Genomic DNA, 15,743 nt, shown 5'->3' with positions numbered 1-15,743 from the left:
GCTGTCATTTTCTGATCATCTCCTTGTTGGGCATATCAAACTGAAAGAGGGTATCACAGAATGATATGGGACTGGAAGGGACCTCTGGAGATCATCTAGTCCAATCCCCCTGCCAAAGCAGGTCCACCTAGAGCAGGGGGCACAAGAACGTGTCCAGGTGGGTTTTGAATGTCTCCAGAGACGGAGACTCCACCACCTCTCTGGGCAGCCTGTTCCAGTGCTCTGCCACCCTCAAAGCAAAGAAGTTCCTCCTCATGTTTAGGTGGAACTTCCTATGTTCAAGTTTGTGCCCATTACCTCTTGTCCTGTCACTGGGCACCACTAAAAAAAGACTGCCCCCATCCTCTTGACACCCACCCTTTAAGTATTTATAGGCATTGAAAACATCCCGCCTCAGTCTTCTCTTCTCCAGACTCAAAAGACCCAAGTCCCTCAGCCTTTCCTCATAAGAGAGATGTTCATCTTTGTAGCCCTTTGCTGTGCCCTCTCCAGCAGTTCCCTGTCCTTCTTGAACTGGGGAGCCCAGAACTGGACAAAGTACTCCAGATGGGGCCTCATCAGAGCAAAGTAGAGGGGCAGGATAACTTCCCTCAGCCTGCTGGCCACACTCTTCCTGATGCACCCCAGGATGCCATTGGCCTTCTTGGCCACAAGGGCACATTGCTGGCTCATGGTCATCCTGTTGTCCAGCAGGACTCCCAGGTCTTTTTCCTCAGAGCTGCTCTCCAGCAGGTCAGCCCCCAACCTGTACTGGTGCAGGGGGTTATTCCTCCCCAGGTGCAGCATCCTACACTTGCCCTTGTTGAATTTCATCAGGTTCCTCTCTGCCCAACTCTCCAGCCTGTCCAGGTCTTGCTGTATGGTGGCACAGCCTTCTGGTGTGTCAGCCGCCCCTCCCAGTTTTGTATCATCAGCAAACTTGCTGAGGGTGCACTCTATCCCTTCATCCAGGTCATTGATGAATATATTGAAGAGGACTGGACCCAGTACTGACCCCTGGGGACCACCACTTGTTATGGACCTCCAACTAGATTCTGTGCCACTAATCACGACCCTCTGAGCTCTGTCTTTCAGCCAGTTTTCAATCCACCTCACTGTCCATTCATCTAACCCACGCTTCCTAAGCTTATCTATGAGGATGCGGCGGGAGACTGCGTCAAAAGCCTTGCTCAAGTCAAGGTAGACAACATCCACCGCCCTCCCCTCATCCATCCATCCAGTCATGCCATCGTAGAAGGCTATCAGGTTAGTCAGACATGATTTCCCCTTGGTGAATCCGTGTTGACTACTTCTGATAGCTTTCTTTTCCTCCATATGCTTTGATATGACGCCCAGAACAAGCTGTTCCATCATCTTTCCAGGGATGGAAGTGAGGCTGACTAGCCTGTAGTTTCCCAGGTCCTCCTTCTTGCCCTTTTTGAAGACTGGGATGACATTGGCTTTCCTCCAGTCCTCAGGCACCTCTCCTGTTCTCCAGGACCTTTCAAAGATGATGGAGAGCGGCCCAGCAATGACTTCTGCCAGCTCCCTCAGCACTTGCGGGTGCATCCCATCAGGACCCATGGACTCGCGGATATCCAGTTCACTTAAGTGATCTCTAAATTGATCTTCCTCCACCAAGGGGAAGTCTTCCTTCGTCCAGACTTTCTCTGTTTCCTCCAAAGTCTGGGACTCCTGAGAGCTGGCTTGAGCAGTAAAGACTGAAGCAAAGAAGGCATTCAGCAACTCCACCTTCTCTGCATCCTCTGTCACCATGGCACCCGTCACATTCAACAGCAGGCCCACATTTTCTCTAGATTTCCTTCTGTCTCCAATATACTTGAAAAAATCCTTCTTGTTGACCTTGACATCCCTTGCCAGGTTTAATTCCAAGGAGGCCTTGGCTTTCCTTGTTTCATCCCTGCATACTCTAACCACATTCCTGTAATCTTCCCAAGTGGTCAGTCCCTTTTTCCACGCACTGTAAACTTCCTTCTTCCACTTGAGCTTTTTCGGAAGCTCCCTGCTCAACCACGCAGGTCTCCTGCTTCCCTTGCCTGATTTCTTGCTCTTAGGGATGCACCAATCCTGAGCTTGGAGAAGGTGATATTTGAATATCATCCAGCTCTCTTGAGCCCCCCTACCTTCCAGAGCCCTATCCCATGGAATTTCTCCTAGCAGTTTCTTGAAGAAGTCGAAATTAGCCCTCCTGAAATCCAAGGTTTCAGTCCTACTTGTTGTTTTGTGCATACTACCCATGGTTCTGAATTCTTTTCATGATCAGTGCAGCCAAGTGTCCTTGCAACCTTAATGTCCTCCACCAGTCCCTCTTTGTTTGTCAGAACTAGGTCCAGTAGTACACCTCTCTTTGTTGGCTCAAGGGTAGATTTAGATTAGATATCAGGAAGAAATTTTTCACTATGAGGGTGGTGAGACACTGGAACAGGTTGCCCAGAGAAGCTGTGGATGCCCCATCCCTGGAAGTGTTTGGGGCCAATCTGGATGAGGCTTTGAGCAACCTGGTTGTGTGAGAGATGTCCCTGCCCATGGCAGGTGGGTTGGAACTAGATGATCTTTAAGGTCCCTTCCAACCTAAAGCATTCTATGATTCTATGAATCAAATGGGTAATTGATACCATGCTCAGCATATAGCTGGGGGAAGGGGCAGGAAATCACTGCTTGGGAGCAGGCTCGGGGCTTTCCCGGTCCCGTTGGTGTGTGGTGGTACATTAATTGTGTTTTGTACATTTCTCTATCATTATTGTTGTTGTTGTTTTCCTTTTTCCTTCAGTGTTCTGTTAAAATGTCTTTATCTCAACCCACGAATTTTGTATTTTTCTTCCAGTTCTCCCCCCATCCCACAGCTAGGGGTGGGGTGAGCAATGACCGCATGGTTCTTTGTTGCCAGCCAGGGCTAAACTAAGACACCTCATTATAGATATTAGATGCCAGGTAAAGGGAGGTCTCACCCTGAGGGGTGTCTCTACTTAAGGGAGAGATCACCACCTTGCAGCTTGCTGCCATACCGGAGAGCTCAAGGGGCTTGGGGAGGGGAGTGCCATAAGTATTTATAGCATCAAGTGATTCACTCATAGCCAACCCCACCTTGGGTGTATGTGCAGCTGTAGCAGTTTTAATTTTGTCTAGTCCCAGCTCAGGTTGGTACTGTTTGCACCTGATAAGACAGCCTAGACTCCTTGACTTCTGAGAAGATATGGCCTTGCACAATTCTCAAGGTTTGCTCAGCAAGGCTGAATACAGTCCGGCCTACTTGTCAGTGATGCTTTAACCAAAGGACTGTTCACTCAGTATGGGTGCATCTGTCACACATACTGCAATTTAAGTCTTAAAGGAGATGTAACCCAATTTATTCTTAGTGTACATTTATCTGTTATAAGACTCACCACTTATGAGAATGGTCAGTACTAAGTGAGATAGAGACTAGGCAGCTCTATTTCTGATAGTGTAGCTGTTCAGTTGTTTCGATATGATGTTTTTGTAGGGGCTAAGCCTTTAGTTCTCCTTGTAGTAATACTTAGTTGGAAACAAAGGCTATGTTTCCAAAGAATTAGAAATCGTACATCTTCAGAAACGGACTGAGATTAGATTCTATTGTCACACTCAGCATGCAATAGAAAACAGGTGCCTGAGCTCCACCTCGCTGCAAGAACATGGCTTCAACTGCTATGAGTCACCTTTATTGTACCACATACATGCAAAAATCAATAAAGTAGATAAACCATTTCTATTTGACTCCTTTGTATACAGCAAGAAGTAGTTTCCTTTTCCACTAGATATATGAGCAAGCTATCATTGTATTATCTGCATTGGAGGTTTATGCTCTGCGTTGGAGAAACAAAACAGTATAGACATCTGCAGAACACCAAGGACACTTCTGCTTTCCCCCAAAAGTGAGGCAGCCACCTCCAAACTACATAGTTTAGACATAAGCTGCGGGATAACATGCATGCTTCTCATTTTGTAGCTAAATAGAGAAGAATTACCATAACTGAATTTGTAATTTCTTTTTGTTCCTTTTGTTCCTTATTACCAAGAGAACAAACAAAAAGCAGTGCTTACTGAAGAATTACTGGCCAAGACTGACTTATGATAAGCACTCTAAACTCCACTTTTCAGAAAATTCTACTTTCCTGCATGGAAACTGGGAAATAATGTAAAATAGTTTCAAGATTAAAAGGTACTAAAACAAAAATGGTTTGTTTTCAAATTTGAGAAAGACATTTTCTATTTAATTAGAGAGCAGTTAACTGCCTAGTAAAAGCAATCATAAGTCACTGCGACATAAGGAACAAATAGTTCCTAGAGCAGAGCTGTTTACAAGAGCAAATTCAGCATTTAACATCTTTGGAATCCTCATTTAGAATACTGCAAGAATCAAGGACCAATATTCCTTTTTCTTCCTCTCTTCTCCCTGCCAATATAAAACCACCACACTTTTTTGTGGTTTTAAAGGAGCCTAAAAATCTTCTAACTTTCTCTGTCACCAAAACCCAAACCACAAGCTAGCTCTTTAGCTCTATTCAATAGTTTGCTGTAATCCAGATTTAAGGCATCATGTGTTGGACACAGTCACAAGACCAAAGTAGCTCATAAATAGTCTACTGTTTAGCAGTTAAGAATTGTTTAAATATCTGGACTCAAGCTTAAAATAACGATCTAGTATAAGGATATTCTACATTACCATAGGTAAATAAAGGAATTGACTTAATTTTTTTTTTGTTCTCCCCTTTTTGCATGTGTGTGTGGGAAATGTGGAATAGGGCAGGCAGTTTCCCCCTCCCCCATTCAATCCTTAATTTGGGATAATTTCATTTAGAGTAATTTAAATCTGATGCAGACTCAATCCAGCTTGATGAGTCTAGTTGCACTAAACTCATCCATTGAGCAAGAATGCAAGACAGACACTTGTAATATCATACTGTTTCATCATATCTGCTTTGATTGATGCTATATACCATCAGCACAGTTCATAGTTCTTTAATACAGAGACTAAAATCAGGGTAAACAGCTATTCAGACTAAGCCAGCAGACCAGCAAGCATCTTTGATGAGCCTGTAAGAGGTCTTACTAACCAGCTCCTGACAGCTATTGCAAAACTCCAACATAGTAGGACTCTTAATTTTAGCTTGACCAGCAAATGGTCATTTAGATACTTAGCTCAAATGCTGGCAACATATCCCTTCTCTTAAGCATTGAAACAGTTGGGGGTTTTAGTTTTAGATTAGATGGTATCTTTGAATACTAAGTTACATGTTGCCATGTAGCCAAAAAACCCACAATAAAATCAGTGATTCTCTAAAGCACTGTAAGACCTATATTTCAATCTGGATACTAACTCCCTTCCAGCGAGTTGTTTTCCCTCCCTTAACAATCCCAATCAAATGGTACTGAAAATAGTACGCAAGCGTTCATTATATTTGTTCAGTGATACATCAGACAGAGTTACAGGTCTGTCTCCAGTACTAAAGGCTAGTCTTAAAAAAAAAAAACAAACAACAAAAAACCACCAAAAAAACCCAAAACACACAATATACCACAAAACAGACAGACAACTTTCTGATCAATTTATTCTTTTAGCCATCTGCATTAATGGAATTGTAAACTTTGTTTTGAATATGAGTAAAGTGTTTTCTCCATTCTAATTTAGTTCTCCCAGCATCAGTTTAGATCTCTTGCAGAGTTAGAATAAACAAGTTGAATGAATGAAACTTCTGAATGCAATGCAATCTAAGTACCCAGCTTCAATGGTCTTGCAGAAGGGAGCAAGAAAGCATCTTTAGTAGTAGCAAACTCAGGCTGAGCGGCTAATGGAATGAGCCTCTAGTAACATTTTACTAAGGCAACTGGAGATTTTATTTTGCTGTGGGGCAGCTCATATTGAACAGGCCTGATACAAGAAGCTACAGAAAGACTTAAGACCATACTGTCAGACAGCTACGGTAAGAACCTGTGAGAGAGTAAATTTTTAGCAGGCTCTGAACTCTTAGTATCAACTAGACCATAAGATTGAGTTATGGAGGACAGAATCAACAGCCACACTGATGTTAGCATGCTATGAAGAGTTGCTTCTTTTTAATGTCATTAGGTAACATCACTCAAGATAGTAGTTTTACATAACAGTGTAACATACATAAGTTTCTAAATTTCCAGTTTGAGACAAATACAAAAAAAGCTATGAATTTCAGTGTTACAGAAAGTGCAAGATAAGTTTATATACAAGACTAATTGCATGACTGGCTGAATTTCATACTAAGGCTGTCTTCAAGTTGACCTTCTTAGCTCTCCAGTTCAGCAACTGCTTAGGCATTTGATTTAACAATACTATTTCAAGTTTATACTTAGCATTAACAGAAAAACTTCTGACATCAGCCATCACCACTGGCCAAGAAAGTAGCTGTTACAGTCAGTTATAACCAACTGATTTGGAGATCTGTTAGTAAATAAGTTCTTTAGAAAAGGCACTGTTTTCAAGAGATTGAGAACTACCTCACATTAATGGCACAGAGGTGGTACATCTAGTCACAAGGAATCTAGGCATAGAGTAAAGCCATGATTGTCTTTCTGGTGTCTAACATACTGAAAACATGCCACATTACACCATGTGACAACTCAAACTGAGCAACATCAGGGACATTCACTGATATACACATGTAAGAAGCCTATCTACTTGTTCCATTTGTTTGCCAAGTCACCTTAATAAAAAAGCAATCCTAGTAGATTTCCCTCCCTGAAAAATGCCAGATTAGCACCAAGACAAGTTAGCGTCCATGACTACCTCAATGTTCTGCAAGAAGTGTTTCAGCTGATCTGACCCTACAGTGTAGGCCTCTAGTACTCGGGACCCCAGCAGTTCTGTTACAGACCCCACAGTTAGTCCCTTTATTACATGTTTATGGCAGAATGCTGCTTTTACCATTAGTTAAATGGACAAGTATTTGATTTTTCCTCCCCCTACCATACAGTTTACATCTTTGTGGCTCAGAGACCAAGTCATATGTCCAGTCACCGATTAGAAGCAGTGTCCACTTTACAACTGTCTGTTGTTGTGATAACATGCAACTGACCTAATTGTTTAGAGCATGGAGTTTCAGCTACTAATTCAATTTCCTTATGTGAAGGCAGCATTTCTTCCCCAGATACTGTCCTAAGATATAGGAACTGAATGTAAGTGCCAAAGAAAGAGGAATTGTGGTGACCATATTTTCAAGACACACAACTGCTGCTAAGCTCTTCTATGGAAGATTGTAAATAACTAAAGTAAAATTAACATCCATCAATTTGAATTTGGGTCTTCAGCATGAGTCCAGCTTTCTGTTTGCTTTGCCCTGAATTATCATCTTCACAGTATGTTCTTTGAGGGTTCATATTTCAATCCATCTGGACGTGTTTTAGATTACAGACATCATGGAATGGCAGCAAGAGTGGGAGACACCAAAACAAAACAAGTAGAAAAGTCATATTGAGAAGAGGTCCAGTTATTCCATTTGTCCTTTTCTGGTTATGCCTAGCATGATGAAAAGGGCTTAAGGTTAGGATAGTTTTAAGTTATAGTTTTATTGCTTAGAGTCACTAAGAGAACAAGAACTAAAGCAACAAATAGCAACACTTGTCTTCTGTTCGAAAATAGACAGTATTTCAGGGGAAGACTTAGAGGTGTGGCAAAAAAATCAGATTTGTTAGTTTGACAGTTCATGTTGTTTAGCCAACGGTAAAAAGTTTGAGTTACATTAGTTTCTAGTGACAAAAGCTCTAATAGCCCTTATCCTGTTTTTACTGTAATTCACCTAGAGTACAAACCCACAGTATTTAGGGGATTAAACTTCAGAAAGCTGTATAGGGCACTGCATGCTAACACCCTCCTAAAGAGATATCTTAAAGATTTTAGTCAGCCCCTCTGAGTTTTTTAGCATGAAATCTAGATCTATTGCAGCCTTGAGATTTAAGTCTATGGAAGAATAAAATCTTTATTTCTAAGAAAGTGAAGCCAGCTAAGGCTTAGCCAGAATACAGCTATATACAAGTCTGAAAAGAGGTACTCTAGCAGAAGTGTTCTTTTAGGGACTGTTTGCCATACTTCAGAGGAGCTTTAAAGTTAAGCCAGTGTAGTTTTTTAGCCAGCTCTTTGCCAAAGGTTTTTCAAATCAGTTTCAGAGAATAAAGTAGGCTGCCTTATTAGTGGAAAACTTACCTGATCTATGCAAATGGGTTGCCAAAAGGATCACAAATAGGACCAGAAGGTAGTTTCTGAGATTCCTTCTAAGAAAGAGAAATCATAGGCTGTTAGTGAATTTCCAGGTTTATTCTGCATATTTGTATCAGATAGTTCCTGTTCCAAACACCTTCTGGAAAGAGAATACTGCAGAGTGCCTGCTAAATACACATTAACTGTACTATAACAAGAGAAAAGGTTTTAAAACCATGTTAGCAGTTATCCTAGTCTGAGGCAATGTATCTTTCAGAAAAGCTATGTGTGCTTAATGAACATTCATTTGGAGCTGAGCCAGTAAAGTCATAATGAGGTCTGTTTTAGCCAAATGCCAACTGATTCAGAGTTTCCACCAAGGGCTTCAAGAGCTGTGTCCCAAATGGAGACGTGATAAAACCACTTCCTCCCCCACCAGGTACTGAACATGTGAGCCTCCCATTTGGTCAGCTAGAGAGCTGCACAGTCCACACTCTGCCTATTCTGCAGAGGTAAGCATAACCAATGTAGAAGACTTCTGCAACCACATTATTTTAGTCTTTTATAGACACTCCCAATACAGGGCTGAAGAACTTGCTAGTAGGGCTTGCAGCTTGGGGAACTGATTACAGGGGGGGATGGGAGAGTACTGGTGTTTGGGTTTTATTACTTACAGATGAGGCACTGAAAAGATCTGATATAGTTTGACTTCCAAACAGGCCATCAGCTGGCAGCCCAGTTTGTCGGGAAACAGGCTTTGGTGGTTCTAGGGAAGAGAGACATACTGCTGTAACACTAAAGAGCTTTAACAAGTTATTATAGAATCATAGAATTGTCTATGTTGGAAGGGACCTTCGAGATCATCTAGTCCAACCATCAACCGAACTCTGATAAAAAACCATCACTAAACCATGTCACTAAGCTCTACGTTAACCCATCTTTTAAATACCTCCAGGGATGGTGCCTCAACCACTTCCCTGGGCAGCCCATTCCAATGCTTAATAACCCTTTCAGTGTAAATTTTTTTCCTACTATCCAATCTAAACCTCCCCTGGCACAACTTGAGGCCATTTCCTCTTGTCCTATCACCTGTGACTTGGGAGAAAAGACCGACCCCTGCCTCACTACAACCTCCTTTCAGGTAGTTGTAGAGAGCAATAAGGTCTCCCCTCAACCTCCTTTTCTCCAGGCTAAACAATCCCAGCTACCTCAGCCGCTCCTCATAAGGCTTACTATCCAGACCCCTCACCAGCTTCATTGCCCTCAATGTCTTTTTTGTGGTAAGGGGCCCAAAACTGGACACAGTACTCGAGGTGGGGCCTCACCAGTGCCGAGTACAGGGGGATGATCACCTCCCAAGTCCTACTCACCACGCTGTTCCTGATACAGGCTAGGATGCCGTTGGCCTTCTTGGCTACCTGGGCTTATGTTCAGCCTACAGTCGACTAACACCCCCAGGTCCTTTTCTGCCAGGCAGCTTTCCAGCCACTCTTCCCCAAGTTTGTAGCGCTGCATGGGGTTGTTGTGACCCAAGTGCAGGACCCGGCACTCGGCCTTATTGAACCCCATCCCACTGGCCTCAACCCATCGATCCAGCCTGTCCAGATCCCTCTGCAAAGCCTTTCTACCCTCAAGCAGGTCGACACTCCCACCTAACTTGGTGTCATCTGAAAACTTACTGAGGGTACACTCAAACCCCTCGTCCAGATCATTGATAAAGATGTTAAAGAGAACTGGCCCCAATACAGAGCCCTGGGGGACACCACTCGTGACCGGCCACAAACTGGATTTAACTCCATTCACCACCACTCTCTGGGCCCGACCCTCCAGCCAGTTTTTAACTCAGCGGAGAGTATTCCCATCCAAGCCATGGGCAGCCAGTTCCTCCAGGAGGATACTGTGGGAGACTGTAGCAAAGGCCTTACTGAAGTCCAGCTGAACTACATCCACAGCCTTTCCCTCATCCACCAAGCGTGTCACTTTGTCATAGAAGGAGATCAGGCTTGTCAAGCAGGACCTGCCCCTCATGAACCCGTGCTGGCTGGGCCTGATCTCCTGGTTGTCCTTCGTGTGCTGCATAATGGCACTCAGGATGATCTGTTCCATGACCTTCCCAGGCACCAAGGGCAGACTGACAGGCCTGTGGTTCCCCGGATCATCCTGCTGGCCCTTCTTGTGGATGGGCATCACATTTGCTAGATGCCAGTCAGCTGGGACCTCCCTGGTTTGCCAGGACTGCTGGTAAATGATGGAAAGTGGCTCAGTGAGCACTTCCACCAGCTCCCTCAGTACCCTTGGGTGGATCCCATCTGGCCCCATAGACTTGTTAATATCCAGGTGCTGGAGCAGGTCCCTCACCACCTCCCTTTGGATTATGGGGACTTCATTCTGCTCCCTGCCCCTGTCTGCTAGCTCAGGGGTCTGGGTACTCAGGGAACAACCTATTCTATTACTGAAGACTGAGGCAAAGAAGGCATTAAGTACCTCAGCCTTCTCATTCTTTGTCTTTCTTGGTTCTGTCTGTATAGCAACACCAAAGCTCATCTAGTTAGGTGCATAAAAACCTACACAGAAGTTGCTTTGATTGACCTCACAATTTTATCTCCTGCTTGTCCCTCAGTACACTTAAGCTAGATGGGACTTCTAACACTGTACAGACCTAGTTTATCTCAGCCTAGTCAAGTAGTTTGGGCACTAGGTGTCAGTGTTTGGCCACTGACATTGGTCAATTCTTTAACATTATTAGGGGAGGTAGAACTACAACTTTGATTTAATGGTTACTGAAACAAGGTTGAAGGACTATCAAAAAATAATAGTGATCAGCCATCCCACTGCCTAAGCAGCTATCCAAGCAGAAAAAAAGATTTCAGTCATTTTGGCAGACAGCTTGCTAGCTTCTATGTCATCATGATCTGTACTATCTTGAAGAATGCCTACTTTACTACTGAAATAATTGCTGAAAGATCCAGAAGCACCTGAAAGGCTTTGCTGCTCTCCTCTCCTTGCTGGTACTGCAGGTGGCTTTGTTAGCTGGAAGTCTTTGAACATTTCCTTGACATCCTTCATCTCTCTATCACCAAGTGGATCCAGAGCAATAAAAGCATCACTCTCTCTTTTGAATAGCTCCTTCTGAGGTGCAGTTCTAGGTGGTGGCTGAGGTGGGCTAGTTGTTGATATAGAGGGTAGTACAGATGAGGTCTGAGCAGGTAGTGTTGAAGATGGTAACACACTACTCCAGAAGGGATTTACAGCACTGGATGGCTGTGCCCATGAAGCAGATGGAACTTGTGCTGGCTGTGCCCAGAGACCAGAAGTCTGAGAGGCTGCTGGACCAAAAGATGCAGGCTGGCTCCAGCTTGGCACTGCTTGAGTACCAAAGGCAAGTGATTGAGTAAATCCCGTAGGCTGAGCAGGCATCATAGACACAGGAAAGACTGTTGCAGCCTGAGTGAAGGCAGATGTCTGTGCACTCCATTGTGATGAAGTTACTGGCAAGCCACCTGGGGGGAGATTGTTGTTACACAGCACTTCAGTGACCTGAAGACCTCAAGTAGGAGTGTATCAGTTCCACCAAGGGTATTGGCAAAACGTGCTGTTTGCAAAAGACTGTTGATTTACACTTAAAATTGTCATTGGAAGGGGGAAAAGGGGGTTAACTTTTTTTTTTTTTTGTACTTGGCTCCATTTTGGTCCTGGAAGAACAGAATTGAGGTTGATAGAACAGGAGTAGGAACATATGTCTGTCATTTCTGTGCTGGGACTAAGTATTTACCATATAGTTACTTCTGTGTAAATGATTACTAAGACTGCAACAGTGCTAACCTGGCCTCCCAAGTTGTGCTTGGCACACTTGAACCTTGTGTACCTGAAGCAGCAAGCTGCTATCAGAGTTTAAGAAAAACACCCTGTTCCAGTTAAGGATACAAAGTTTAGGGCTCTATTCACAGAACTGAATAGTTTGGGTCAGACAACACATGGGTTAAAGGGCAGGGCACTGCACATGAAATAAAGGACAACTAGAACCCCATGTTGGTGTTAACAGTTATCTTAGACTGGAGCAAGAGCTTCACTTTGTGAACTAACCTAGACCAGCCAATGGAGGTGCTGTGGTAGGACTTGTTTTGAAGAGGTCCAGTGGATTAGTTGGCAGAGGTCCTGTCTGTGCCACTGAGGTCAAGCTGAGGCTCTCTGTAGTTGGCACAAACAAGTCTGAGCTAAATAAGTCATTAGATGCAGTCTAGAAAGAAAAAAAGCTGTTGTGAGATAGCATGGCAGAACACATGCTAGCTTGATCAAGACCCATCAGTTCAGAGCTAAAAGCTTTTATTTCAGCTACAGCAAAGCAGGGAACTTGGATGCATCCTGTAGAGACCAAGTACAAGAGTTTCATACCTCACCATTTTGTTCACACCTACTGAGATGCATGGCATTAAGTAGGTATAATATACAGTAGTTACAAGTCACAAGCAGAAGAATAAGACTTAAAGGTACTGGATTATTTACTAGTATAACAAGTTTCCCCCCCCCATTCCTGCTCAGTCTGCAGTGACCCCTGCAGTTGTGGCAAGGTAAGCAACTGTGTTTTGCATCATTTCAGTGCAAGACAAATGCAGCTGACACAGAGCCACCTTGTGCCTAATCAGGCAAGTGATTGAGATTGCCCTCAGTAGGCAGGTACTGCAAAACTACATAGGTTTCTGTAAGCTAGTACCTCATTGTTATGAAACTACAGGCTGATGGGCATACAGCCCTCGTAACAGGTTCTGACATTATATCAGGTGACAATATACATAGCAGTATACTTACCAGACCTTTACAGAAGTATGGCAGCATTAAGGAAGAAAGTATAATTTAGTGATCATAGCTACTATGAAGCATTCATGAATGTTAGAATGTACCATGGCTACAGAGAGGTTAGAGTAAGCATGACAGGTAAAAGAGTAGATGTGCTGTGAAGCTGTTTAGCCATTTACATAGTATGAAGAAAGAAAAGCTTCCTTCACCCAGCTTCTTTAAGTAACAGCATGCATATCACCATTAATTATTTGAACATTGTTCACCTTGACAGACCTCCTTCCTCTTCCTGGCTTGGTACTTTGTGGTGGTGGGCTAATTGTTATAGACTCATGTGACATGAGCTGGATATTGCTTTCAGAATCCAGCTTTACTCCATTCTGCAGAGATACTCCTTTGGAAGGATCTTCCACAAACAGGTCTAACAGGGCTTTAAAAAAGCCATTCTGTTCTCTCTCTGGTACCCCATTTGGAGTTCTTGCTGCAGGCAACTTACTCTCAAACAGCCACTGATTTGTTAGTGCTTCTTGTTTGCCAGTTCTATTAGAAATCTGGTCAAACTGTTTACCAAAGTAGTCAATATCACCATTTGAAGCACCATTACCCACCAGTCTCAAGGTACTCAGACTTTCCTTCTTCTGATCAGCAGGTTTTAGAGAATCAAATAAAGGCAGTGCAGGTTGGTCTGGCTGTGAAAAAGGATCATCACTGAAAGGATCTAGATTAGGTGTGGGAAAGAAGCCGAGACTGGTAGAGAAAGAACTCTCAGGCAAGAAGTGTGACTGTGGCTTTGGTTGTGGAAGAGAGGTTGCGATGCCATTCAAGAAGAGATCCTCTTTTACAAAAGTCTGTTTTGTCTCAATTTCAGAGTTTAGATCCACTAACAGAATCTCTTTAGTTTCCTATTTGTTCAGAAAGAAAAAATAAAGTTAGCTTTATGTATCACTTGTTGCATAGTACACAAGCTCAAGGAAAATAGCTGCAAAAGGAGAGATCCTGGTATCCAACACATCATACTAATAAATATTCAATGTCACAGTGAAGTTACACTAAAGCTTCATCTTAAGCCATTAAGGCAAGCACCACAAGCTGTGGTCAAGTCACAGTTACTTAGTGTCAGAAGCTCAATGTTAAAAGCACCTGTTTTAAGATCCCTTAGTTAAATATCAGATGCTTGTTCTATAGCCTAGAGACCGTAGAGTCATTAAGCACTAGTTGTACCTGGGCTTTTACTTGAGTCAAGAAGCCCTGGTTGACTTCTAGTCCTTTGTTTTGACAAGTTGTGAAGTCACACTGCTTTAGCATGACTTCAAGTTGCAGCCTCAGCTTTAGAGTAAGATTAGAGAGAGATTTGCAGGTGGAAGAGGTAAACATGTCATCTCTCCACCAAGCTGGCAGTAGAAGGGTAAGACTTGGTTACTAGCTGGACTCATACCTATTGCAGCACCAATTGGATCATGGCTGATGGTGGCTTATAGTGCTAGTATAAACCAGTAGGATTTTTGGGGTCACACTGAGCTATGACAAGCTAAATGCATACTTTTGTAGAGTTAGGTGGCTCTAGCTCAAGATGTGGCCTGTCTAGAACAGCCAGGAGTCCACTCTGAGGGACTCATTTAAGTATTTGCTTGTCCATAAAATGAGCTTCAGCTTCAAGGGTCTTTAGTTGAGTTTCTGTAATAGCTCTCATAACAGCAGAGGCATGTACTGCTAGTTCATATTTCTAAAGGCATCTGACTACAGGATTATCTGTCACACAGTCTCAAGTGAATTCTGCTGAATAAGAATGACATTAGCTACTCTAGTTATTAAGCAGATACTATTATAGCCCTAAGACACTTGTACAGATGATAGCTAAACCAATGTCTCAGTGAAACAAGAACTATCAACGTAAAAAAACCCAACACACCACAACAAAAAAAACCCCAAACAAAGCCAAAACAGATCTATTACTAGGAGAAGTTTGCTCTCAAAGCAAGAATCAAGACAACTAAGCTACTTACTGTTCTACTTACTGTGGGACTGCTCACATCAGGAGGTGTTGACATATCCCCAAACAAGTTCACCTGGTCAATTCCCTTGAAGCCAGAAATATTGAAAGAATCAGTATCTGTTACAGTTCTTGCAAGAGCAAGAATCAAGCATTATGCAGATCTATTGCAAACACATCTGTAAATACTGTATTTCCCACATAATGTGGAGACAGTCAGTTATGAATGCCTTAATGGCATCAGCATAAAGCTCTAAAGTTTAACCTACCAGTTTCAGTTTGTCAGCTTGATCAGCAGGTAGTGCTTCACTACCATTCTGTAATAAATGGAATGGTGTCAATGATAATTGGAATATCAAAACTTGCCTTAAGCAAGCAACTTGCAGGCTTGAAAAAGCAAGTAATGGAAAGAGGAAGTATGAGGGAGATCACTATTTAATATTAGTTTTGGAGACCCTTTTTACACCCATTTCCAATGCAATTTGGCATCTGATGTTGCCTCCATAATGCTAGCAAAAAGTCAAAGCTAGTTTTATCACAGCAGCACACCTAATCAAGTGAGACTGCATTGAAGTGACTTACTGCAGTCTTGCTTCTTCACTCTAGAGAAGGCTTTCAGTACCTAGATATCATATAGAATATCCAAAGCCTGTTGCTTTGGAGAGCTTAACAGATCTAGGAGGCAATCAAACTGCTGGTACAACTACCAACCAATAGCCTCAGTGATCCTGACTCTAGACAGACCTCAGTGTCAAGTGTTACAAGAGCCCAAAAACT

General features: G+C 43.0%; 1 protein-coding gene across 1 annotated transcript in view; it reads right to left on the bottom strand.

Annotated features, from left to right (window-relative positions):
* Window positions 1–5,549: 5,549 nt before the first annotated feature.
* The window catches only part of LOC141476655 (disabled homolog 2-like), a 29,535-nt gene continuing 19,341 nt past the window's right edge, over window positions 5,550–15,743 (bottom strand). Inside the window, exons 7-14 of the mRNA XM_074165448.1 lie at window positions 15,236–15,283; window positions 14,992–15,054; window positions 13,243–13,878; window positions 12,266–12,419; window positions 11,158–11,682; window positions 8,857–8,948; window positions 8,189–8,256; window positions 5,550–7,504 (exon numbers count right to left, since the gene is read on the bottom strand). Of these exons, the coding sequence (XP_074021549.1) occupies window positions 8,194–8,256; window positions 8,857–8,948; window positions 11,158–11,682; window positions 12,266–12,419; window positions 13,243–13,878; window positions 14,992–15,054; window positions 15,236–15,283 (1,581 nt within the window). The 3' untranslated portion in view covers window positions 5,550–7,504; window positions 8,189–8,193. The remainder of the gene's footprint in view (window positions 7,505–8,188; window positions 8,257–8,856; window positions 8,949–11,157; window positions 11,683–12,265; window positions 12,420–13,242; window positions 13,879–14,991; window positions 15,055–15,235; window positions 15,284–15,743) is intronic.

The sequence above is a fragment of the Numenius arquata genome, chromosome W, assembly GCF_964106895.1.
Source record: "Numenius arquata chromosome W, bNumArq3.hap1.1, whole genome shotgun sequence".
In the NCBI taxonomy this organism is placed as follows: domain Eukaryota; kingdom Metazoa; phylum Chordata; class Aves; order Charadriiformes; family Scolopacidae; genus Numenius; species Numenius arquata.
The sequence above is the reverse complement of the archived record's forward strand: the minus strand, read 5'-3'. Positions and strand labels throughout refer to the sequence as shown.